The sequence below is a fragment of the Eurypyga helias genome, unplaced genomic scaffold, assembly GCF_000690775.1.
Source record: "Eurypyga helias isolate BGI_N326 unplaced genomic scaffold, ASM69077v1 scaffold9193, whole genome shotgun sequence".
Classification (NCBI taxonomy): domain Eukaryota; kingdom Metazoa; phylum Chordata; class Aves; order Eurypygiformes; family Eurypygidae; genus Eurypyga; species Eurypyga helias.
The window spans coordinates 39,972-66,208 of NW_010239195.1; the positions used below are offsets into that span (position 1 = coordinate 39,972).

The 26,237-nt window shown below is 37.1% G+C and overlaps 1 protein-coding gene across 1 annotated transcript in view; it reads left to right on the forward strand.

Annotated features, from left to right (window-relative positions):
- The first annotated feature begins 7,275 nt into the window (after positions 1–7,275).
- Positions 7,276–26,237, forward strand: part of XIRP2 (xin actin-binding repeat containing 2) — a 42,344-nt gene continuing 23,382 nt past the window's right edge. The window contains exons 1-2 of the mRNA XM_010148055.1: positions 7,276–7,587; positions 25,137–25,290. Coding sequence (XP_010146357.1) covers positions 7,276–7,587; positions 25,137–25,290 — 466 coding nt within the window. The remainder of the gene's footprint in view (positions 7,588–25,136; positions 25,291–26,237) is intronic.

Sequence of the window (26,237 nt, forward strand, 5' to 3'; positions counted from 1 at the left end):
GATTTCACATCCAGCAATATGCACCATGAGCTTTCTGAACGTTCTGTTTAAAACACACCATGAAACAAACGGCCTAATTTTCTGTTGTCTTGTAGTCATTTAGCCATGATTAAACTTGAGAGGGGAAAAAATCCTGCATGGTGATTTGTCAATCCCATGTAACAACTACACAGAAATATAAATAACTGTCAAGGTCAGGATAGCGGAGATTCTATGCACAGATTTAACCATCTTTCATTAATCGCTAGACTGAAGCATGGGTGATGTATAATCAACTTGCAGCACAGTAAGTTTTATTCCTGTATAAGCTTTGTACTATTTCAAAGGCAGAGGGGGTAAAAGCACAGTATTTTGTAGGTATTTAAAATGACGTTATTTTGTATATTTCATGGACTGCAGTTTTTAAAGTAAGATTTCATGTCATTTTTATGAGCTTCAAAACATGTGGCACAAGAGTAGATGCAAGAAGGTACCCTTAGTATACCCTGTACTTAGCTGAAGAGTCCTTTAAACTTTCTATTGGACAATGAGGTTTAGCCTGAAAGTCAGAAAAATCTCAATTATACTACAGAAAGAGAGAAAGAAAAACAAGTGTAAATCAAAGAAAACCAAGCGTAGCACACCAGAGCTGGTTCTGGTTCAACACTTCTGCCCAGTTGGCTATAAGAGAGAATCTGAAAGTAACAATGGAAACAGGTGATGTCTATATTTGGTTATTTTTATTTTCTACTGAATAATCCACCCAAAAACATGTCCCTAAGGAGATTGAGTTATCTGGGGTGGGGTTACAGAACAGGTTCTTCTCTGCATGCTGCTGGCTAGTCTCTTTGGAAGAGTTCTGGGAGGCCAGGTTGATTGTGCTGACTTGCATATGTCCACCCATGGAGATGGTGGCCCAGCAACCCCGGAATTCAGCTGCGTCTACCCACAGTGGCAATGGGCAGGTCAGAACGTAGCACCTCTTAACTGCGGTTTCACCTGCGGCTGTGCAGCAGTGGGAGGTGTGGGCAGAGAACACACTCAGAGACTGTGAAAAGACATGTAAATTGGGAACAGACACAGCTGTATAGGAGGAGAAAAAAAAGAGTTGGGACTAGAGGACCTACAGAGGTCCTTGACAACAGAAATCATTCTGCAGCTCTAAACTGGGCCACATAAGGAGTTTGTAAACATTCACTGTTGCTGTTCATCTATCTAGAGCCAGAAGTGCTGGATGTTGCTTAAAGAGATTTTAAAGCAACAGTCAGAATTTAATAAAGGGCTAAACACTAGAAGTACATTTTAATTTATTTATGGTTTGTAATACCAATGCTGGTGTGTCATAACCATCCAATTTTCCAAGTACTTCTGGTTAGCTGTAAAAGACTTTTTAAGTGGAAGCTATGTGCCGGTAAACATTTGTGTCTGACTTTCTACAAACATAAGAGGAAATGCACAGCTTGCCATGAGTGAAAAATGATGCTTCTCAGCATTTGTCATATAATTACCATTCTCTATTAAAAGGTAAAGACATGTCAGCATTCCCTTTAGCAGATGCTTGGCTCATGCCTCAGATTCTAAGTTTTGGGGATTTTTTTTTTAAACTAAGCAGGAGTATCTTCCTCAACTGCCAAGTTACCTGCGCTTAACAAGTTTCAGGATTTAAAATTACTTATTTTATGTGTATTTCCTTCTTTGAAATAATCCGTTCTAGCCAATAAGCAGTGTAGATTGGAATACTAGCACCATGCTATGGGAATTCCCTTGATGGGAAAAAATAGCTAGAAAGGTCAAAAGCTTCTAGAGATTAATTAATATGACTACAGATTTAGGTCTGGGGGATGGGGAGGAGAAAAAAGAGAAAGTAACAGCCGAGTAACATAGCAAATGAAAAAAGAATGAAGGGGAGATGAAGATCTTGGAAGATCCTTCTCCCTTTTTTTGTTGTATGATTATAATATGGACTTTTAGTTCACAATGAAACCCTTGAAAAGTATTTATGTTCATTATTTAGAAAACAAGCTGCACTGGAATGTGGTATCATTACATGATCTGAATGATACTCAACATACAAAGTACTTTCTTATCTGTTTGATTTATGACTTATCAATTGTACTTTTTTTCCAAACCTTTCCTAAGTAGTTACAAACCAACTATTTTTTACTGGAACATGTTTTGTTTCCTGCCAGAGAGCACTGAAACAAAAGCTGTTGCCTCCAGCCTTTGCCACTGCTAAGCAGTGTAAGGTGAGCACACGCAGCACGGCCAGAGGAATGGCAGAAAGCATACTTTACCTCCATGCCACACTAAATAATACATTGCCAAGGCAAGCACGCAAGAGATTTGGTGTCTTGTAACTACTATCAGACTTATGTCTATCAAGCTTCATGTGCGTTAGTCAAATTAGACCAACGAATTAGAGAATGTTGACATTTCTCTTCCTTTAAACAGGAACACAATGAGTGCAGCGGAGTCACAACTGGAAAACTTGACAGAGAAGAATACAGCGGTAAGATAAGCTCAGTACAAATATGCAATTTAATGCTGGGTTTGCTTTTTTTTTTAAATAGGCAGTATAGTGCAGGGCCTGAAACTGCTCTTGTAATATGAGAATGAGGGGATAAAAGGAAAAAAAAAAAAGCATGTCTTTCCTCAAGTCCAGTGAATATGAATAATACACTTTCGAGTCCTCTCATATTAGATGAGAAAACATGTTGACTTTGCTGGTAAGATATGAGAATTAGTGTTGTAGCGTGATTCACCTCAAAATACTGGAGCCTTGTTACATTTGCTAGAATAAGGGTCTGCCATAACTGAAAGCTGAAATGAGATTTCTTAAAGTTTTATTATTCAGCTATGCATGTTTGTATCAGAATAAAGGTTGGCATGTTAAATGAGAGCCAAAATTAATTTATTTTCTCAAAATATGACTAGGAATTTGGAAGTGATTTACATTTTGTAGCAATCAAGAACTATTTTGGCTCTTTTCATAAACTTGTCTGAGCTGCTTTTGTTAAGAAGTGTCTGAAATGTAAATGAAGAAACGTTACAGATACTTGAGGCTCTGCTTACCTGCAGAAGAAACGGCAAGCTTTTCGGGCTACAGTGTCAGAAGCGTGCACCTAGCTATTGTGCACATTTAAAGAGTCCTTAGGGGAGAAGAGATTATTCAGTAAAGTGGCCAGCAAATATTGCAGTTGGACTAGATGATTCTTGTAGATCCCTTCCAACTGAGCTATTTTATTCTATTATTGACTAGATTTAGAGGAGAACTTAGGCAGCTACTGGTCCCCTCTTTCATCCCCCTACCTCCCTTCCCAGCATTGCCATAAACTAAGGGGTCAGCTGCTTTTCGTTCTGTAGCGTCCTCTGGATCCTGGGGGTTGTTCTTTAATGGTTTGGAAAACGCATTGGGTTGAATGAGAGAGAGTCTTCATTTGCAATGTATTCCCCTTCCCTCATAATTTATCCCAAGATGGTCTATGGATCCTCATGCCAGGAATTCCCGACAGTGCAGATTAACTGGAATCAGATATCCAGGGTAGGATAGAAGAGGAGCTGTCAGAGGCAAGAGCAGGATGAAGTAGTATGGGAGATCATGGAAAGGTCTTCTTAAATCTTGTCCTCAAAAGAATTTTGTTTGGGGATTTTCTGTTGTTGTATTTGGGCTTTGGTTTTTGTTGTTGTTCGTGAGGGTTTGGGGGTGTGGGGGGTGTGGGTGTGGGGGAGGGGGTTCCTTATTGAGAAGGAAATCCAGCTCAATATGCAATGGAAAATGGCAGCTGTTTGACAACAGACTGTTTTCTACTGTGAGGATAGGACTCACCAGTACAATATACATAATTATGCCATCCCATGGGGATACAGCTAAATGAACATAGCAACACTATTCACAAATAGTTCTACAAATATCCCATATCAGTTTACTATTTTTACAAATTCTATTTACTTGTTTGCTAGTGAACAAAGGAAAGAGTTTACATGTAAGAAACATTTAAGATAGCAAGTATATAATGAAAATGCAGGTAGCCATTTTGGCAAAAGAATACAGAGCAGAACCAATACATTTTTTTCTCAACAGCTCTTTTAATTACTTGCATAAATATGTTCACCTACCAATTGAATAAATAGTCTGCGAACAGTAGAAGAGGGCTTATCTCATTTACAGTGCAAGAAGAAAAATAGCATTTCAATGATCCTACTGTGAAGACAGATTTAATCAACAACTTCAGGTTTGAAAAAACCCTGAAATTTACCAGATATCTGCAATTCATGAGACTACAAAATCTACAGGCCTTCTTATAGTTTTTTTTGCTCAGGAAAAAGTACACATTCATCAGATTTGTTATATGCAATGAAGAATTACTGTAGGCCACTCATAAAATCGGTGGGAGAGAGATCCAAAAGACCACAGAGAAAAAACATGAAAAAAGTAAAACCTACAGTCTGATTGCAGCTGTACTATCACTAGCCTCATAAAACAGACACATTCATGCTAAAAGTTTACAGGCAGCATTCTCAAAGATCTTCTTTTGAAGGATATATAGTATTTTTGGTAGTTCCTTCACAAAAATTCCACCATTGAGTTCTGCCAGAATGACTGCTCACAAGCTAAATTAATTTGTTTGGTACCACAATCTTTCTCTCTCCAACACATCACTTTTGGCCTCAGAAGCACACTTGAGTGGCTCCCAAACCAAGGAAAATGAGAAGGCAATGCTCCCTGCAGAGTTTTACCCTGGCTGAACCCTTTATCCTATCACATTGATAATTGTTATTTTAAAGATGTTGTCCATTTTTATGGACTGTTATTTGACTGTTATGAGTAGGGGCTTGGTGCAATGTGACTGAAAACATGAGCATAACAGACTCTGTTCTGCCTTGCCACAAGTCCAAGCATGGGCAGGCAGCTATTCTGCGGGTCTTGGGAGGAGGATAGTCACAAACCCACCAATGTGAATTTGCCTGCAATTTCAGCAAATTGGATAATGTAGTAAGTTTATTGTCACAATGAGAGAATATATCAAGATAAAGTTTGGGAAGGAAATGAACAGGCCAGAGGACAAATACAGCCAGATAGCTGAGAGTTAAAAATAGCAGATACAAAAAAAAAAAAACCACCCCACCACAACACAATCCCCAGCACTTGATAAAAGCAACAATACCTGTTCTCTCCTTTACTTAAATAAGATAATGTTACAGGCAGCCAGTAAAAGCTAAAAACTAGAGCCAGCAGAGCCAGTATTAAGTGATAATTGTGATTTAAGTTAAAGTCCAAATCTGAGCTTTTCTTATTTCCTCTATTTTCTTCCTACATTTTCATAAAGGCTAAGGCTCCTCTACAAAGCTCAAGAAACAATTAAAATAACTGACAATTTTAGAGATGAAGTTTTCATCAAATATTTAAATTGAAATTCCCATTAGTATTCTACAGTGATTTAAACTACCATGAACAGGTAGGGAAGGAAATTAGAAGATACGGGACCAGTTTTGGAGATAGCAGTAACAAAGTTTGAAAGCCTCAAATGATCTCTAAGACACACCAGATCATAGTTTGGATTTTTCTGTGTTTGGTTTCTCCCCAAGTTTCAGAAAGAGACTTTCATTAAAATATATCTTTGGAAAATGGCTTAAAGTCAGGTTTAGACCTACATTCACGTTTACTCCTAACACTAACACAGGTGTTATAATGATACCTCTCTTCCGGGAAGGTGAGCTCCAGGCTATTTTTGAATTACAACATTCCATCTACCCTAAAAAAAACACTGAAACCACCAAAAGAACCCACCAGCAACGAAGCAAAATGTAGGACAATGTGGATATTGCATAATCACACTCACCTGAATAAAGATAAGCCAGCTTCACAGCCTGAAGTCAATCCTTAAATGCAGTGTAAATCAGGAGTATTTCTGACATACAGCTGTGAGTTAGGTTGAACATTCTTGCAACTGGTGAATTTAACAGCTGTTCTTCATTTTGGGTTAAAAGTCAGACTCATTTAGGATCTTTGATGGAACCAGACAACTTAGAACAACAGGCACAAGTAGCAGGGGAAGAAAGGGGAGAGTATAGGAGACAGCTTGCATCAGTCAAGGGGAGCTAGAACGTTAGCTGTAGCCACAACCTAGTACTGCCAAAAAAGCTAAAAGGAGAGACAAGTCTTGGGCCAATTTCTGGTTGGATAGAAGGTGAAAGCTGTAAGCTAAGAAACTCTTCCCTGTTTTGCTCAGGGAAGGTGGGCCTTGAGTTTACTTTTAAAAACATTCTTGAAGTGCATCAAATACTCAGCGCTTCTCCTGTGTTTTTTCCTCCTAAGCAAAATATTACAGACCACAGTAATTCTGGTTTAAAATTGAGTCAAAAAGACCCTCAAGCCCAACTCCCAGCAATGCAGACTTAGACTCATATGTAAGCATGTTAAAGGACATAAACTCAAGAGGGGAGGAGCTAATGAGTTCTAGCTAGTAGTTGGGTCTCAGTTCTTGTTAACATTTCTTTCTCTTTACTGTTTTAAATGCATGTTCTTTCTATTCAAACTGATTTTCAATGAGAGATGAAAACTTACATTTGAGTATTTTCTATAGGGCAGAAAATCTTCAAAAATCAAAGGGTTAGCAGATTTCAGCAGCTGGTGAAAAATGACAGAATGGCAATTTTCCTTCCCAAGTATACTGTAAGAAAGGTGGAATTGGCCCGTGTGAGAACTCAGTTAACTGATCAGAAAGATTTGATATCAACACTTAGTAATTTACCTGCCAGAAGAGTTACAGTGCAATTAGGAGCAATGTACTAGGACGTGTTTCCAGAGTATCCAAGTACTCTCACAGCTAATGCAGAAGCCCTTCTGTCTCCTAGCTGCATTAAAATGCTGTGTCTCAATTCACAATACTGACAGCTGTATCAAAAGAAACCAGCAGTCACCTCTCACAACTCCTTTCAGTGCAGCACACACTGATTACCAGGCACTTATTCATTAGCCTCACTTTGTTTGAAATTCTCCCTGGTTGTGTGCTTGCTGCTTTTCCATTCATGATAGACAGCAATTCTGCTGGCAAGCTTAAGAATAAAGTATCTAAACACCACCCTTAAATCTCTCTTTAATTAACATATAATACAGAACCCTTTCACTGACTCTTACTGGATCTGGTCTTACTGGATCTCACTTTGCATTGGGAAGTGGCTTCTGTCCCAGCTGCCAGCTTGTGCCCTGTCCTGTCCCATCACCCACAAGTCCTCTCAAGCCATCCCATGGTGCCCTCTGCCAGCACAGTGCTGCCTGTCTCTGACCCCGGGTACATGTTGCATTGGCAGGGCACGCTGGAGCTGGCAGACTTTCCCCTGCAGAAAGGCTCTGTGGAGCTCCTCAAGCAGAGATGGGAGTCCATCAATGCTACAAGACCTGGCCTGACACTCCAGTACTCACCAGTCCCACAGTCCCTGGCGCTGGGTAAGATGAGCTGCAGCAGCACCATGGAGAAAGTGCCAGCAGAAAACAGAAGGCCAGATGTGTTCAAGGAGGAGACCCTAGGTGGCCCTCAGCAGATCGAGCCCTCCCCCATCACTGTGGAAGAGCTGCGGAGCCACTTCGAGGCGCTGGGTGGCAAGAAGGTAAGTGCCTGGGCTGCGCGGACACTGGGAGTGAACGGATATGGGCCCCAGGGCTGCAGGGTGGTTTCCCCATCTTCACACCGCTCCTCTCCTCTGCCCCACCAGAGATGGGCAGCACTGGCCACAGCTCCCATGATGTCCTGTGGATAATTTGGATGAGTATGTTAACACTAAGTTATTCTATAGCTTTCTTTATTCCATAAGGTTATTGGTCTGGATAATCCTAATGGTTGCTGACTGGTGCTATCTGCCAACCTGTCAGGTAAGTTAGCGTGCAATTGTGCTTGTGCGGTGCTTTTTAGGGGAGGAGAAAAACAAGGTATTATGGCCTGAGCGAAGAATTCACTAATGAAACTATTTGCAATCACTCTGAAATTTCCCAGAGTGATTATTTATTTGTAGAACAGTACTGACTCCCTTTCAACTGAGAAACCTGCTGTCACTTCACCTACTGGCTTTCAGTGGCATAACATAACAGGAAGAAGCTAAGCTCTTTTGAAGCTTAAAATGCTTTCAAGAAGTACAGGATACTGAAAAGGTTATTAGTAATCTTAATTAGGACAACTTCATTTGTCTTTGTGGCTAAGAAGTCTTTCACCATGCTTTCCTTCTGCATGAGAACTGAAATGTCCCTGCAGGTTTTGGTTGCTGGTGGAATATTTTATACCTTCCACATTGTAATTCATCACTTCTTGTTCAGTTATCATGTTAAAAGAAATACATAAATAAATAAAAAATCCCCTTTGAATAATTTTTACCCTATTTCTCAATCAAAGATATACTAAAACACGATGTCACAACTCTGTGTTCTACCATCTTCTAACTGCTGCAGGATAACCCAGCAAGCCCATGTAGTCAGTCATCCACCCATTTAATTTTAATGCTCAGGGTGTTTGAATCATGGCTTTCTGGTCTAGAAACTAGAGTTCACAATAATGCATGCTGACTGTGATATAATTGATATACAAAATCTTGCTATTAAAAGATATTACAAAGCTTTTTTATGTGAGCAGTAAAATAAAAATTCATGTGATTCATGAAAAATCTTTTCATTGGCTTTAGACACATAACACAAAAAGTAGCAGCTACCAATAAAATAAAGGTTAAAACTTTATGGGATTATTCAGCACTTTAAAGACCATATAAAATAGTCATATACTGCTGCTAAGTGCATACTCAAGTGATTTTAAAGTGGAGACCTTTTTGGTTGCTCTAACAGTCATTTTTTAATAAAGGCAAAATAAACTTTTTTTTTCCTATGAAGCTGTACATTCAGTATTGCCAACATGATCAGTCTTGTAAGAGCAAATTGGTTCTTTTTTAATCACATTTATATGATGAGCTCCTTACTGAGTGAGAAAGAATAATGCTTTGGTCTTAAACAGCATTGTTCTCTTGAGAGGATTGCACACCTCTACTTAAATAATAATTACCAAGAAAGTAAAAGAACTCTTGACTCCCAGTCTCAGAACCGTTACATCAGCTAAGTTGCTTTGCAAAATTTCCTACTGCTCCACCTGCAAATGCTTTGAATTCACATGCATCTTAGAATCTGACTGTTAGTATTATTATTTCACTGATATACTTCATAAAAATTATTTCCAAGTATATCTCTTTTTGCTAGGTGTTCCTCCAAGTGCAAACTTATCTTGGATGCAAAAGGGAAGCAAAGGCTCAGTAAAAAGAATGGAATGTGGGGCAAATAGTCAAGGAATTATTATTTTCCTTTTCCTTATAAATTTTCTGCCAAGGGCACTGCACACAAAATGTATTTGAGTGGAGCTCTACTCAAAATCATTTTTTTCCTCTGACCTGACAAGAGGTGTACTATCTACAGAGCATGTCTTCTTGCTAAATCACTGAAGCTCATTCAGGAATTGCAACTGTTAAGACCATTATCTTTTTGAAAGAACGTTGAAAAGCAGATGGTGCTTATAAAATGGGGAGTGACAAGGGGTGTAGAAGCATGATGAACAGAATTTCTTTTTTCAGAATTCAAGTGGAAAAGCATGAATTCTCTCATGATGTTCAGGTAGATGTCCTAGCAAATAAGATTTACATTGCCTTTGAGGATTTATTTCCCCAACATTGTAAAATATCTTGAAGTTTCCAAGTTACAATCAATATGAAATGCACAAAAATGGAATCTGCATCATAGAAGACTTTCACAATGTAAGCATTACTTCAACATTTTCACTTAAAAAGAAAAATTTGAAGTGAGTATACAAAAAAATGTACGCATTCACACCAAGGGTTTTAGATGCTGAAGAAGTGTGGATACTTAAACTCAGGTCATTCACTCTCAAATCTTGGCAACACAGACCAAAAGCAGGATAGACAGTGTTTCAAAAAAATGTGTGAACTCCATAGGCATAGGACTTCTGTGAAAGGACAGATTAATTCAGTAATGAAAAGTTGGAGCCAAACTGATGCTGGTGCTAACAATGGCATCAACATCTATGTCCAAGATCTAGTGCACAAAAAATATGTAGAAATTACTGATTCCTCCACTTGTAATAGTGAATAAGCATGAAAAAAATAAAACAATGTGAGATAAATATAATCCACAATGATGTCAGGCTTTGCATGTATAAAGCCTGGACTTTGTATCATATTTTAAATGAATATACTGTAGGTATTTAAAGGTGCATATTAAGCCTTTCATGTGTATCTGGTTAATTTATTAGCATTTATTAATAGTGATGCAAAGGCACTTATTAATATTGATGAATGTTAAGTATTTTAGTAGTTAAATATTACACCATGAGATACTTGTCATTAAAAACAATGGCAATTTACTATGCCTTCAGAAGAGAGATTTTGACTATAGTCCTATCATGTAATCAGTGATAAAAGAAAATGCTTCTATCACAATATAACGCAAGGCTATGCAGTTTTAGCAAACTAATTGTTGTTTAAGATTTGATCTTTGTCAGTACATTTCCATGGGCAGGAGGAGTGAAGGATGGGGAATGAGCTGATGCATCTTCCTTGCATTTTTGTAGTGGTTTCAGCCAGAAATGATAGAGGAGGTTAGAACAAAGTTAGAAATGGCTGTATGTAGAACTAAGTGAAGGCCACAGAAATCACAATGAAATTTTTGAAATTTAAACAAAATGTCTTTTAAGGCTCAGCACCAGCTAATTACAATACAGTTACCTTATGCATAAATGAATGCGCTCATTAGTTTTATGCTCAGAAAAAGACTCAGCTGTTGTAATGCTGCTTAAACAGAGCATCTCTTGACTAATCAGACCTTTAAGATTAGGGCCCATCTTATTACATTATTCCACAGGAAAAATGGATTTTATTCTAAGAGGGCAAAATACCACCGATTGAAAATTCTAAAACCTCTCATGCAGGTTGCATTTCCATTGCAGTGCTGTTATTTGTATATTTACAAAATCAATAGAGAAAAATCAGGGCAATTAAATATTGTTAAACCATGAAGTGACTTCTAAACAATTAGACCGATCCTATAAAGAACTCCCTGCTGGTTGAAAAGCAAAAGACATTATTACAGGCAGCTGCAAATGTGTTTAGACTTTTGGCATATTTTTCTTCCTGGGGGCTACATGCTGAACTATGTCCAATCCTAATTACTTAAATGGAATTAACACCTCATATTGCAATAAGAGAATACATAAAAAGAGTAAATAGATTCAGGGACTAAGTTTAATAATTTTGAAGCTAAATGACTTGATGAAGTCAAATTGCTTTTGCCTGAGTTTATCCAAGTAGAACTTGGATGTATTTCCTTCTTAGGAGTATTAATAAGTTAATAATTAAGTCTGTTGCTGGAGCCTTTTAGTGAAAGCCTATAGTATTAGGCCTGTACATATCTTTCCATTATTTAGAAATAAACTAATTTTCCATTCTGGTAAAATGAAAAAGTATTTTCCTTTCTCCTATAAGAAAAATCTGTTTCTTAGGAAGTAATAATATATTAAAACATCAATTTGCTGTACTGATTTATCAGTCCTACGAAACTACTACTTTACTTTATTAGCGCTCAAAGACACTGGAATGTTAAAACAACTAAGGTCTGTGTTTGCTGGAAAGTGATTATGTATGTTTTTCTTAAAATATGTTAAAGCATCCCAAATGAGAAACTTATGTCATGCTTAGTTTTTATAGAAATCTTTTCAAAGAACTCATTAAAACCATTCATTTAAATAATCTGGTATATGTTCATTAAACTGCATGCTTTGCAGAAAACATATGAACTAATGCCAGAAAGTAAATTAAGGGAACAGATGTTTAATGTAAAAGGTTAGACCTTCATTAAAATTGTTTAAACAAGCAGCATCCTTTTTCCCTCAACACTCTCAGAAACATTTATATTAATATAGCAAAGCCAGGAAATTCAGAAAACAATGGAAACCCAAGGACAACTGCAGTCACTTTTGCACACTGTTAGCACTTGCGTCATTTGTATTTTTGTGATGGATGATGAAAGGGAATAGTGAGGAGCGCATGGGATGGCCAAATGACTATCCTTGCTGAAAAGCTTGTTACAGAAAGGAATGCTGTATGGTCAGCCTTCTAGATTTTAGCTTCAACTCTTTCTTAGCCCGTTCTTTTTGTGACACAATGCATTCTTCCCCTTATTTTCTAACAGCAAAAGATTCTACAATAAGGAAAGGTCACATTGTCTATGGGACTTGACTTGTTCTTCATGATCTACAGGTTTTGGTAAAAATCCACTTTTTTTTTTTTTCCCTTAAAGAAAAAAAATCTGTGCTTTGACTTTCTCAGTAAATATATGGCCCTTTTTCAGGCACCTTACAAATCATCTGAAGAAACAATCCTCTTCCCACTTTGGTTATTATTATCTAACCCATCTCTGAAGATGTATTACATTTTTGCCTTTATAGAAACTGGACATTTTGACCAAGTTCTCACTGATCTCTACAATATTTTATGTCAGTGAAAGCAGCTGTTCTGATGGTGGGAATGGAGCTTGGTTCACAAGCAGATTCACAGGGTGGTAGGGGTTGGAAGGGACCTCTAGAGATCATCTGGTCCAACCCCCTGCCTGAGCAGGATCACCTAGAGCAGATCACACAGGAACAAGTCCAGGTGGCTTTGGAAAGTCTCCAGGGAAGGAGAATCCACCACCTCTCTGGGCAGCTCCACTGCTCTGTTCCACAAACAGTTGCAGTTCATTATATACAATGTATATGTGTGTGTATATACACACACATAAATAAATCAAGGAATTGGAAGTGATTCACATTCGATCCCAGTGTATCACCTGCAGCTCTTCAGTCCTTCTGCGCTACTTTCTCTGTGTAAGTTACACCGTAACAGTTGTATACGCCCAGAAGAAACTACTTTCTGCAGAGTGCACCTGCCTTAGGCAAGGTGTTATGCAAAAGCAGATTTGAAATCAGCACAGACGATTCATACTTGTGACAACTCAGCATATCAGACCTTCTTCTCCAGCAGGCCCTTGTTAACTAGTTTCTCTAGTGGCCTGTGCCATTAGTTTGGCGAGTTGCTTAATTATTAAGTAACTATGCTTAGGCAAAATATTGGAAGGCTTTCCAAATAACAAGTTATAGTATTTTTCTTAACAGACCACCAAGAACCGTTTTATTCTTCTGCCCTCAATTCAGCTTTACCATTTTTTGTGCTTTATTTGGAGGTATGTACAGCAGAAGAAACAATCTGTAATAGGATCTCACCTTAAAAGGGCAGAATCTTTCACTTGACAGTGAGAGATGTTGGTGTCTGAGCTACAGCGACGAGGAAGCTTGCTAGAAAAATAGGATACATCAGTTGGAAAATTGAAACTTGTGTGTCACTAGTTCCTTATAAGAAATTAAATTTGGGTTTAATCTCCTTTACACATAAAGTACTGTTCAGCAACCTGCATTTTTATAAGGAACAGGATGGGACGGATTATAGTCATATGCTCCCAACTAAACTTTCCAAAGGAAGTTTCCTTTGTGGTGAGATTTAATAAATATGGGTTTTGCTTTACAATTTTCTTGTTGTTTATTGTTTATTCAGAATCCACTAAGATTCATCATTTATCATGTGCTGTGGATGAGGGTTGCTTATTTTTAGAATCTCTCATCCTCAATAAATTGCAATGGTTTCAGGTGTGGGTCTCGTTTTTGTCTGGCTCTATTCCCTATATTCCTTCTGCCCCACCCATCCCAAAAGACTTCTTCCCTGGTTTTGGTTTGTTTTTTTTTGGCTATGTATTTTTAATTCAAAGAGGCACTTTTCATCTGTTAGGATGAGTTGAGTCTTTTGTGTTAGCTAATAGAAAAAAAAGATTTTGACAGCGCATCAAATGCTACTTCCTGGATTAACTGACTTTCCTAGTAAGGCAGTCTACAAGTCTGACTATACTTTCTGGAAGAGAAGCATTTAAAAAATAAAAAGCATATTTTCTCTAAAAGATTAAGTCCAATTTTTTACTCTGTTGAATGCAATCATTCTTCATAATATGGTAACAGATATCCCTAAAATGTTGTATACATACACAGCAGTTTAACAGGTATTGTAAAAGTCTAGAAAATGAGAAAAGTGAATAGCCAAAAAGACTTTTTAGTAATACAGTCTTTGAGGTATTTTCAGGACTTCTACCTCTATCACTGCAAATATGACATTTTTTTGCCTTTAATTCTTTCAGTAAAGACCAAAGAAATTAAAGAGAAATATTATTTTGTGCTAACTTAAATTTCTACAGCTGAGCCTGTAGTTTGGAAAAACTAAAACCATCAGGTTGGGTTTTTCTTTCAAAGTGCTAATACTGTTATAGTGAACTATTTGTAGCAGTAGAATGGAAGTGTCTAGGTATGTTTCTATATCCAACACTGAAAATGACACCAATAAAAGAACATTAAGGTATATGGTAAGAAATACAACGTTGTCTCATTTTGCTCTCCCGCATTTTCTGGGAGAATTTAGAGGAGTGTGATTTTTAAATATTTCTTTAAGGCCTCATTTAGCAGAAGTCACTTTTTTGTAAATCTGGGATTATAGCAGACTCACTAGCATTTGGCTCAAGTCTCCAGAAGGCAGTGAAAACCAGAGAAGCTCTGCCTTCCATATGCAGATGCTATTTCTAATCTGACTGCGTGCTATAGGGCAAGCATACCAAGAGAATGGAGAAATGAGGAAAATGGCCCTTGGGACTTCTTAGAAAAGGCACACACCAAAAAAAATGTCATGAGAGAGTTCTTGGTTAAAGGTATGATTGCTTAGAAATCACCCAGAAAGTGGGTGTTGTAGAAATAATCTTCAACATTTTAAAACCTGCAGAGATCAATAAAGTTAAAATCTTTTAACTCAGAGAGAAGTTGCATGTGATGTCTATTGAGTTTTGTACAGTTTGATCTTAAGGGTGAAAAAGCATGCTTTCTGGGTCATCAAAAAAAAAAAAAAAAAAAGACCTCTTCTCTCTCCAGACACAAAAGCCAGTAAATACCTCACTTTATCCAAGTCTATTTTTGTTGTATGGTGTCCAACCTATTAGGCAGTGGCATCAGGGCTTGATAACCTCTGTGGGAAACTGACCATAAAGTGCTTGGAAAGGCACGGCTCCTTTCCACAGCCAGTGGCCAGAAAATGACATTTGGAAAAATACATTTAATGGAAAATTTGTAACATGTTCTTTAACTTCATCTCCACACTTAGTTTCATTTTAGTGTGCAATGGTTTGTAGACAATACTTCTTATCCTAAGTAACAACTTCTTAAGTGTTTGTCACTTGTGGCAGAAAGCAACAAATCTTAAAACATTTTCACTGTCATTCTGTATGCTGGTATTTGGAACCATTTACCAGCCTGTAGCATCTTAATCAGTTCTTGAAATATGAAAGTGATGTGGAAAGACGGGAAGTAAATACGTCCATTACTAGCATGTCTTGGCAAACAGCAGTTGGATGGAATCATAACATCTGGGTTAAGATAATTAGGAAGGAAATAAGCTTGTGACAAAGTCTGAGAAATCCACGGGTGGTGGTACGCAGGGGAAAGCAGATCCATAAATTAAACAGGAGTGAAAGACATTATTTACTGTTGCAGAGTACAATATGTAATATGTCAAATGAACAACTTCAAGTTAACAGTCAAATAAGCACCTGCCCCAGAACATACTCACAATTACTGACCGTTTCAATAGGCTATTAAAATGTAAAAGAAAGTCCTCAATAGGTCTATTCCTGTTATCTTTCCTCCAACCTGTATAATGCTTGTAGGAACAAACTGTTAACAATTCTGTTATTCTCTGACGGTACCTAACAGAAAGAGAAATGGTCTCACCATGTTTTCTGAGGTGGTTTTTCTGAGGGTGAAGTAAATGAGTCCAAGATAACCATACTTGGGATTTTCATGCTACTGTTCTTCACAAACACAAAACAATTCCCAGGTTTTCAGAGAGAAGTACAGCATAGAATACTTTCCATCTCCGTATGTCCAAGGCACAGGTAATACCAGTGTATGGATAGATGTCAGTGTGGGCCCTTATAGTACAGAAGGTGCAAATGACCTGCTAAATGCACTTTACTACATCAGCTGGCTTAATCAAAGCTAATAATAGAAGAGATCCTTTAGGGATCCTTTTCACAAACAAGATCTCACACGTGTGCTTCTGTTTGTGAGCCTTTATCTTTGTCTTCTCCCTTTTTCAGCTCTTTTTTGCTCCTTTTCTCTTTCAAAAAAAAAAAAAAAAGATTCTGTAAAGGTGGGATCTGTTTTTAGACGTTAGCTGCCTAGATTTAAAGTAACATGGCATGTTATCTGAAAGCTGAGCAATCTCTAGGCATTTAGCAAATGGGAAAGAACATGAAAAGAAAATACCCTTGCCATATTGTAACCCTGTTTCTGTTTTCCACATTTCTGTGTTGGTATGATGGTATGTTTGTTTCAACTGACTTGAATAATCAAGATTGAAATAGTAGATGTCGCTCAGGATTAGGCAATTCATGACCTTTGTACACCCATGGCTGTTCCAGCTATGCGTTGTCCTTCTCTGAAGCTGTTTATATGAAGTTTGGTCACAGATAATAAACATCGCTGCTGGATTATGGGTATGAAAATGGTCTAGTAACACTAGTTTCAAGAATTTCCCTAGATTCCACTGTCTCAGTCTCCATCATTTACCATAATTTCTGTTTCATTGTGAATTCTCTGTGGCTACATCTCTTACATAATACCCTCTTTATATGCTCATTGTTAACACTTAATTGTAGAATATCTGCTTCATTTTCTCTTATTACTAATTTTCAAACATCAGTCCAGTATATGACCAAAGAAAATGTTATTTCTTAAAAAAATGGAATAATGATAATACATAATTTAACTAGCATTTATAGATAGTAATATTGTGGGGAAAAAAAATAATTAAAAACCACACAAGGAATATTAGACAAAAAAGCCTTTGGTTAAGATAATTAGTCAAGCCCATATAAGCTTTATATTAAAAAAAACCAACAACAAAACACACCAAAAAACCCAAACAAACAAAAAAAAAAAAACCACCAGCAGTGGGACAAATCCTAATATAGTTCACTGAGAAAAGTTTACAAAGAATTTAAAGGTCAGGAGTGCTGTAGCCTTCACCAAAAGTTCCCAGTATATTTCTCTCTGGTGATGTGCAAAGCAAACAACTTAGAAGATTCACATGATGTGTCCTGTATTATTACTGAATAAATGAATAATCCTAGGCATTTGAACACATATTGTTTACTGTAGTTTTGGAAGCAATATCAGAGAGTACACTGTATGTTTAAGTTTTTAAAATAGTATGTTTAATGGAAATAAACACAATTAAGATTTTAAGATGTGTCAACTAGTTGGAGCTCCTGTGAAGGGAGAGATTGTCTTTAGACAAAGCCTGTGCATTTTTCTTTTTGCTCTTGAGAACAAGAGAGGGACTGCCTCAGTTGCTTGAACAACTGAAGAAAAATGCTTCTTTTGTCCTGATTCTAACAGTGGTATCAGTGGACTCTGGGAAGCAGCATGCTCAGTATTACTGGAAAATTATCAAGTCTTGGAAGCCTGGCAATGTTTTGGAAAAAGCGAAGTAGAAGGTTGAGGGAGAAGACCAGTGTATGTGAGAATGTGCAGCTAGAATAGAATGCCCACTAAGAACTAGAAGTATTAGTAATTTTTAAAGTCATTTGCTTCCCCACACTGCTAGTGCTTTTGTTTCTGCTTTGTTATTTTTGTTTTCTGTTTCACACCACAACACACTTCTAATAATTTCCAGCTATTTAAAATAATTACAAAAAAAAAATGAAATAGCAAATGCCTGTGGAAAATGACAACAGACACTGTAAATATCTGCAGCAATACTAGAAACAAAATGATCATGTTAGAAAATATCCCTTTCAAATTCATTGCTTTGTTTTGCTTAAAGGCAGAGACACACACTGAGATATTTTAAGAGGTCTAAACTGATCCACCTATGAATCTAAGTACATTTCACCAAGAGAGTGGAAAGAAAAGCATGTATTGTCACTGAGTTTGGAAGAAACAACCAACCAACTCAAGCCCACACACACGCTCTTGAAATCCCATATAAATAATTTTTTTCCCAGTCCCATACCTGCAATTAACATGAGCCCTGATGAAATAGTGGTTCTTACATTTCCACTGTCAGGGTGAAAACACTGAGACTCGTAAAATTACATTCCTAAATATGCATTGTAAGAGAAAAAAAAGTAATAAAGAACAAAGTATAAACTTAGAGCTGACACAGGAATTTAGTATACAGCAGTGTTCCTTCTACAATTGCAATGCAAAAAAAAGGTGCTAAATTTAATGTGGAAGCTTTAAATAGAACATTATTGTTCTAAACCATAATATTCAGAACAGTGGAGGTTTTTAATATTGTGATAAAATAATTGTTTGCAATTATTTTGGGATTATTATATAAACAGAGAGGTCAAGTTATCATGTTTGATTGAAAAGTTTGGTACATTTATGTAAATCAAAAAGTGAAAAAAGCAAGAGTAGGTAGAAGAGGAAAGCTACTGCATTTATCTTTGCTATGTTTTAAATTTTAATTTGTGCCTCCTATTTGATGAGATAGTATTTTATGCTGCCACAGGTCATGATTTTGGAAAAAGAACTGACATTATTCTTGGTTCCTAATCACACTGGTCTAGAAAACAGTTTTTGTAACTTGAACCAAGCCTGCAAATTGTAGCCTGTTCATGCTGGTTACAGAGCGATGCTGCCTGTATCCTCTCCAGTCTTTTGTCGCTGTTCCTTCTAATATATTATATATTAAACAGATCTGTCTCAGATCTCTGGACTTCTTACTCTGCATGTTTGCTGGTAGTGTATTGCCAGTGATTTATATAGACTTACCAACTTAATACCAACTTACTATAAATTCTGTTTGACTTGTATGTGATTTTATTTCAATTTGTTTTAAAAAGCTGCAGTAAGATTCACTTCTACCACGTTTTTTATTTTGCAATTTTAATACATTTTATCTTGGTTTAGTTTTTTAAAGGTATTGAAGCTGGTCTACTTTAAACAAGGTTACTCAATCACTGTAGTATCACATGCTTGAAAAAAAAGCTCATGTTCAGTCACTGTCAAATTACATAACTCTGGCCCCGGTTTCCTTATGTGCTTCTAAACCACACAACTACTTTGCCTTCCAAAAATGGCAGTAGAGATGGACCATTGCACAGTATTGGTGTAAGAAGGAAAATCTCTGTAGCTACTGTGTGTCCCATAGTTGTCTATTTAAACCATTGGCCAGTTGCTGATTTAGCACAAATGATCATACTGTGAAACCTGCTATAAAGTTTCAAATCTACAGAATACAATGAGCTGTGTATAACTGATATTCCTTCTGTGGAACAGATTTTTAACAGCTCAATAATTTAATCTATGCCAAACACTGTTGACAAAATAATCTCACTGTTTGTCGCAAAGAATTAGGCAATTACTTTTTAAGTAGTAAGACCAGGGACCCTCTACTAATTTTGCTATGGTGATACCTGGCAAATCAGTGGGAGTTTTAGTAATTACGAGTGAAATCTATAGGCATTTCAAGAAGAATTTAGCCTCTCAATGTTTTTTCTTGGTGTAGAGCCCCATTCTGAGACAGCAATTCTGCAGATCTTTTTCCTCGGGTTGACAAAAAGCTCTTTTCAGGGCCTCTGTTCCATGTATACCACAGTTTATTTTATACCCTACCTAAAAATAAAAATAGCCTTATTTTAAAACTGTCTATAACAGCTGAAAAGGATAAGCATCTCTGGAGCTGTTCTGGAGATAAAATGAATGAGCAGGTTCCAGGCAGCCATAGGAGTTTTTTTTAAAACCTCTTGAGAAATTCTGTCTTAGTGAAGTGGTGCATTGCAGAGAATAAACCAAGAATCGTGGCTTTGTCTCAACAGCTTACTTACTGGCTTCATAGAGTTTATACAGCAGGTATTATTAGCACTCCTCTGTAATAGTCACTTCATGGGGTTTGTCATCAATCTTAATAATGCCATCAGCATTCCAGCAGATGGTAGACAGGATTCCATGCACTCCCTGCTTCTCAATTGCACCAGAATAGATTTCCATCATATTTTTAATTACAAATGGGAAATATATCAGACACAGACTTGTCTCATGTTGGCATTTCCAAAGGCTTTTCCCAGTTAGGCCAAGACTATGTTGCTTTATCTTTTTTTTTTTTAATATTTTGTTGAGATTGAGTGATTCACAGGAGATATTATCAGCTCTTTCAGCTCTAGAATTAAACCCAAATAATTCCTGTGTACTCTCCAGAGAAGGAGTCTCTTGTTTTGAACTGGAATCTGAGATGCCAGCTTTTGTAGGCAATGGTAAACATTAGGAACCAGCCCAGAAAAGTGCTTATACTTTAAGTATAACTTGAATTGTTATTGAGAAAAATTATTTTAATAGCAACTCTCAAGTATTTAAAGCTACAATCACAATAAAATGCATTAATGGATCAAGATTTTATGTAACTATTTTTAAAGCAATAGATTTCATTACTAAACACTTAACCTACTGCTTCATTCATTTCCTATTTCATCATCCATTTGTGGATTTATTATTTTACTTTCAACCTATGTTTTCTTTTTGGGCCTAATTCCTTCTACCTCTCATAATTTCTTACACAGGCTTTCTTTTAGTGGAGCCTACAAATAAATTCCTCTTCCAATGCATCGTAGTTCAGTGTATGCAGAAAAGGTAGTAGTAATTTGGTAGTTTTCCTCTACTTAAAACTTTATGTGTTCTGCCTTACTGACTTTTAGATTAGTGCAGGACTGGATAGCTCGTGGAAAATCCACTACCTAAATGAAGCATAATCACTCAGTAGGCCACTGAAATTGGAATCTTTACTGTTGGCATTTCTAAATGTAATGACTGTGTATTCCTTGAAATTTGGCACTCCAGTGCTTTATTCTTTTCATCATGTCTAAATTATGAGATCAGGACATAAAAATACCTTCTTGTGTCATCTTTTTCTGAGAAGCTCATTCAAAAATAGAATATAATATCAGAGCCAGTGCATAAAGCTAAAGTAATCATGATAGAAAGTTACTTAAATATAGACACATTTCAACAAATTATGTGCAACAAAAAATTGAACTAATGCCGTTAAACAGGGCTCTCTGCACAACAGTCTATGTCTCAACTGAATACGTGCTCCCACCGAGAACACACATAACAGTTACAAAAACTTGACATGAGTTGAAACCTGCTTGAATCAGAAAAACTAATTTCTTCTTTTAGTTTTCATTTGGCAACTTTTTCAAAAGTTGCATATATTAGCCTCTAATTAAGGACCTCTTGGCACTACCTCAGTGCTTTATGGATAAGCGGCATTTATGTTAATTCTATCCTTATTAAAAAGATGTCTTTACCATTCACTGTCATTAGGCTATCTGGGTAGATACTCCAATAAAACTGTATGCAAATTAAATTTATGCCGGTTAAAAGGAGTTCATGGTAATGGTAACACCTTTCAATAACGTTTTCATAGTCGGAAATACAGTTCTCTGAGACCAAATCTGAGCTCTAGCACTTCAGCTGGAGCACTAGTGTGAGAAAATCACCCTTGAGAGAGTCCACTGAGACAGGGATGCTGCCTGCAAAACAAGGCTAGGGCATCCAGAGACTGTCATGTGGGGGTTCTGTGACAGTGAAAGGGAGGGACAGTCATGGTCATAAAGTTGTTTGTTTAGAACAAGAAGTTCTGCACAGTGCTTTGCATGCACTACTTCTGCCCCAGACCGTCACCACTGTCTATCAGAACAGCACCATCCTCACAGACACCATTAAATGGACCACTCACCTACACAGGGATTCACCTAATCGAGGATTTAAAGAATATGGAGAAGTGTGCAATTTTGTGGTAAAAGGTAAAGCTAGCTATAAAAATAAAGAGAACTTATTTAGAAACAACTAAAAGAGTATGTATTATAATTACAGATCCACTACAGTGTAAGTATATTTTCTGGACAAAAACATTAGCAGTCCCCCAAAATGTCGGTGTCAGTATAGAATAAATATAATTATTCTTTTTTGGGTATATTATTACAGGCAGCAGTACATAGAAATCAAAAGACAAATTAACAAAGAGATTTGGAACAATAAACACCAGTCTCAAACTACTTAATATGAAACTACAGTAGATTGCATTCAGTCACCTACAACAAAATGCTTCATGGGACTAGGATGAAAAATTAATGTAATGGTATAAAACTGAAAAGAGTATTCCTAGAATTGGTAATTGACACTGTTTACTGAAATCTCAAAACTACAAAAATACCGAATAAAAAACCCAAAGCATTCTTGACAAATGGGAATAATGCTTACTACATGTGGAAAAATCGAACACTAAAGGCAAATGGGAATATTTCATGTCTAAGCAACTTGTAGGTATTATCCCAGATTTCCAATTTTATTTGACACATACGCTTTTTTGAACATGGGAAAATAAACTGAATGAAAATACCTTCTGCCACAGTGGCCAACATCTCAGAAGTCTGGCCATAAAAGAATGTACATGAAAATCTCTTAACTAGGGCCAACATTCCTGTAACTGATATTAAAAAGACTCAGAAATATTTTTTTTTATTTCCTATTAAAATAAATATCCAAAATACTAACTTATATAAATTTTGTAGGTAATGGAATTGCTACTGCAGAGATGAAAATTTGAAAAAACACTATAGAAATATGCTACAAGTTAACAGAATTAATAGTGTTGAGAAAAATGCAAATCAAATTTATATGGTCCCTAGCTTCCAGAAATAAGCATACAAAACAGTAAATTTTGAAGTTTTCTAGCTGTTACTGGTAACTACAGAAAAATGTAGTAGGAATTAAAAAAAAAAAAGGATTATTTTGTTCTCAAAGATGCCAATGGTAGTTGAAAACAGTGTATTTTGAGTTTTCTATGTTTTGCTAATACTGCAGTGGTTATAATATCATTAAAGTGATTCTCAGACGTTGACTACCGAAAGCAGTGGCAATATGATCCTGAGGCTGCTCTCATTTATGCCAGGCACTGGCTGGTTGCAGAACTGGAGAAATAGGAGACAGACATGTTCAGGCTGATCTAACAACATGCACAGCTGCATTTTTTTTACTTCTCCTCTCCCGCCCCCATCCTTCATTTCTCCTCTGCATAGCCATTTCTGCATCACGGACTGTCCGTACCAGATTTCAGACACAATGGTCAGCTCTTCGGCTGTTTTAAACCAAAATATCATAATTAATACTGGGTTGTAATTGTAACTGATAATGAACTCTGGAAAAGGGTACAAAATGAATAGCAGTTTGAAGCTATAGCCCTTCCCACACAAAACACCCTATTCATTTCAGCCACCTGCTGTCTTCTGATACCCTCGGCACATAAGTATCTCATTCCTCTCAGCATACCTGTGTTCTGGCCCAGCTCTCTATCCTACCTGTGCTGCTGTGCTGTCGCCCTGTACTGTAACCCAGCCTAGCCACAGAGCTTATCTTACTGGCACTGTGCCACCGTACCATTTCTGTGTGACATACAACCTGAAAGTGTCCCACAGACTAGTGAAGAAGAGTAGAGGTGTCATGGAGCAGAAAGACAGCTACTTTCTTCATTCCAGAAATCTTTCTCTTGCTATTAGCGCCAAAAATACTTTCCATAATAGCCAAGGAAAATATGCTGCTAACTGTATAAGCAATTAGAGAATAATTAAAATTAACTTTAAGCCAATTATCTTCCATAAACCTGCTAAATAAAAGGCAACAAACCCCACAGTACTGGTTAAGATCCCCTATACCACCTTTAGATCTAGCCACATTGAGGTTTTCCAGAGTGGTGATTGTACCTCCTGGCCTATCTGCTAAAATTATCCACTGTAATCAAGTTTACCTTTCAAGTTCAATTCCATATAAGCAGTAGCAGCAGTGCTCTTCTGGGGGATGGACAAGGGTGGGGAGAGACCGATGCAAAAAGTTAAATGACAATCAGTGATACCATAGCAATTTTTTCTGAAAAAGTGCATTTACAATACTCATGGTAATATATCTTTAGCCTCTATAGTCTACTCAGTCATTTGTTTCAATGCTGACACATCATGCAAAAATCTTTCAGCTAATCTCAAGCAAAAGCTAAAGCATACATTTTGAAAACATACATCATCTGAGCAATTAAGGGCTCTGGCAAATAAGTTCTGTAAAATCTTTCTGGAAAGACTTATGGAGTCACTGGACCAACCACCTACCCACTCTCTCTTTGGGTATCGCCACCGCTTTTACAGGGACAACAGAAGTGGACACGCAGTGAGCCTTTCAAGTTATTCCCTTGCAAAAAGGCATGTTTTTGCTACTACAGCTGCTTCAGTTATTTACTTAATCTAAGAGCTGTAGCTGAGATTTTCCAGCCATTGTGTCCGATCCATACTGCGTAGCATATTGCATTGAAGGACGGAGAAGCACCCCTAAACACCACCTCGGAAACACTGGCTTAGCAATAATTCACTCCTTTTGCCTCACAGGCAAAAAGGGCTGAGGCCACAGTGTGATGATGAGATACTAGTGATACTATGTAAACTATCTGTATGGAACATTGACCCACTATGTGATAAGCTAAATTCAGTTGATAGGTCACAGCAGAATTGAACTCCAAATTTCTGAAATACAAATAACCATGTACACCTGGTTTCCAAGCCATCATTTCTTCATTCTACATATTCATATATACCAGTAAATGAAATCAATAATCCCTCCATCGACTTTTCTACATACAAATGAGGAACTGGTGTCTTTTGTTGTGATCCTTACCACCACCACCATTCTTGCCTTGCGGAAAAAAACACAGGTAAGAAATGGGAAAACTGCCAAGCATCACTGTCTGCTGAAATATAAACTGTGAAGCACACATCTGCAACCTGCAGTGCTACAGAAATTTACCCTATGGCATTCTGGAGAACATCTCCCCCAAAATGGCACCTCCTTCTAATGTGCTGCCTCTTCATACTCTCTCCTTCCCCCAAAACCCACATCTGTTTCCTACCAATAGCTGTTAACATACAACCTCTTGGTATCTTCTAACAGGAAACAGAAAGTGAGAGAAGTTCACTTTTATCAACATTGAAGACCCAGCCTGGGAGCCATTCTGAAACTTCTCTGAAGGGGTCTACTGTGAAAAGAGGGCGAGCAATCTTTGAAAAGATGTCATCAGAAAATGGCCACAGCAACAGCTCAGAAGGTTAGCATTACCGCTTTAATCTGATGTCTCACTTTACTCTAAGGCAGTCGTCTCCAAACCTTTTGATGGTCCACCCCTACTAGTAAAACACTTCTGAGCATGCACTCTCAGTATTTGTATATGTGTTTCTCTTCAAATTGTATACATGTACTACTCTACATTATGTACATTAGACCACATATGCACAAATACAAGTCTGATGAATGAAATAAAAAATATATACATTTTTCTTTAAAAAGGGTTTCTTTACAAAAAAACCATTTTCTTTCTGCACCCCAATGGACTGTCTTGCACAGCCCCAGTGGTGGCACATCCCACTCTGGACACCACTGGTGGTGTATATATCTGTGTATATATCTGTGTTTTGTTTTTTTTTTAACAGAGAAAGAACATGGGCGATGCAATTTTCTGACAGAAATTCACTTATTGAGTTCTGAGTGTCTAGGACTTAATGTAAAACAACAGATTACGCAAATAAATCACATAAAAAGACTTTTCCACTCTGCCAATAAAATTAATAATCCATCTACAGAGTATCAACTAGTTACTGACTCCACTCTTTTTTTGATCAGAAAATGTTTAGCCTGCATGTTTAGCAATTCCAGACTCTAGCAGATCAAGGAGAAAAGGAAAATTCCGTGTGCAAGACTGTTTCTAGCTAATGATGTTGGGTTTGGTTGAACAACGAGCATAATAAATACCTTATCCTTTATCAGTTTAAACTTTCAGCAATTAGCTATCTTTTTTCCTTTTCTTTCCTACCAAATTAAAGATATCTTTAACACCTACTCATTTTTTCTTGGGAGGATGATTACACATTATGATCATATCAGTCCATAACCTTCTCTTCCATCAACAAGATAGACCTGCAGTTCCCCATGTGGGAGTATTTTGTTGTGGATCTTCTCTACATCTCAGGTTTTATAGGTATCTTTTTTCATAATATG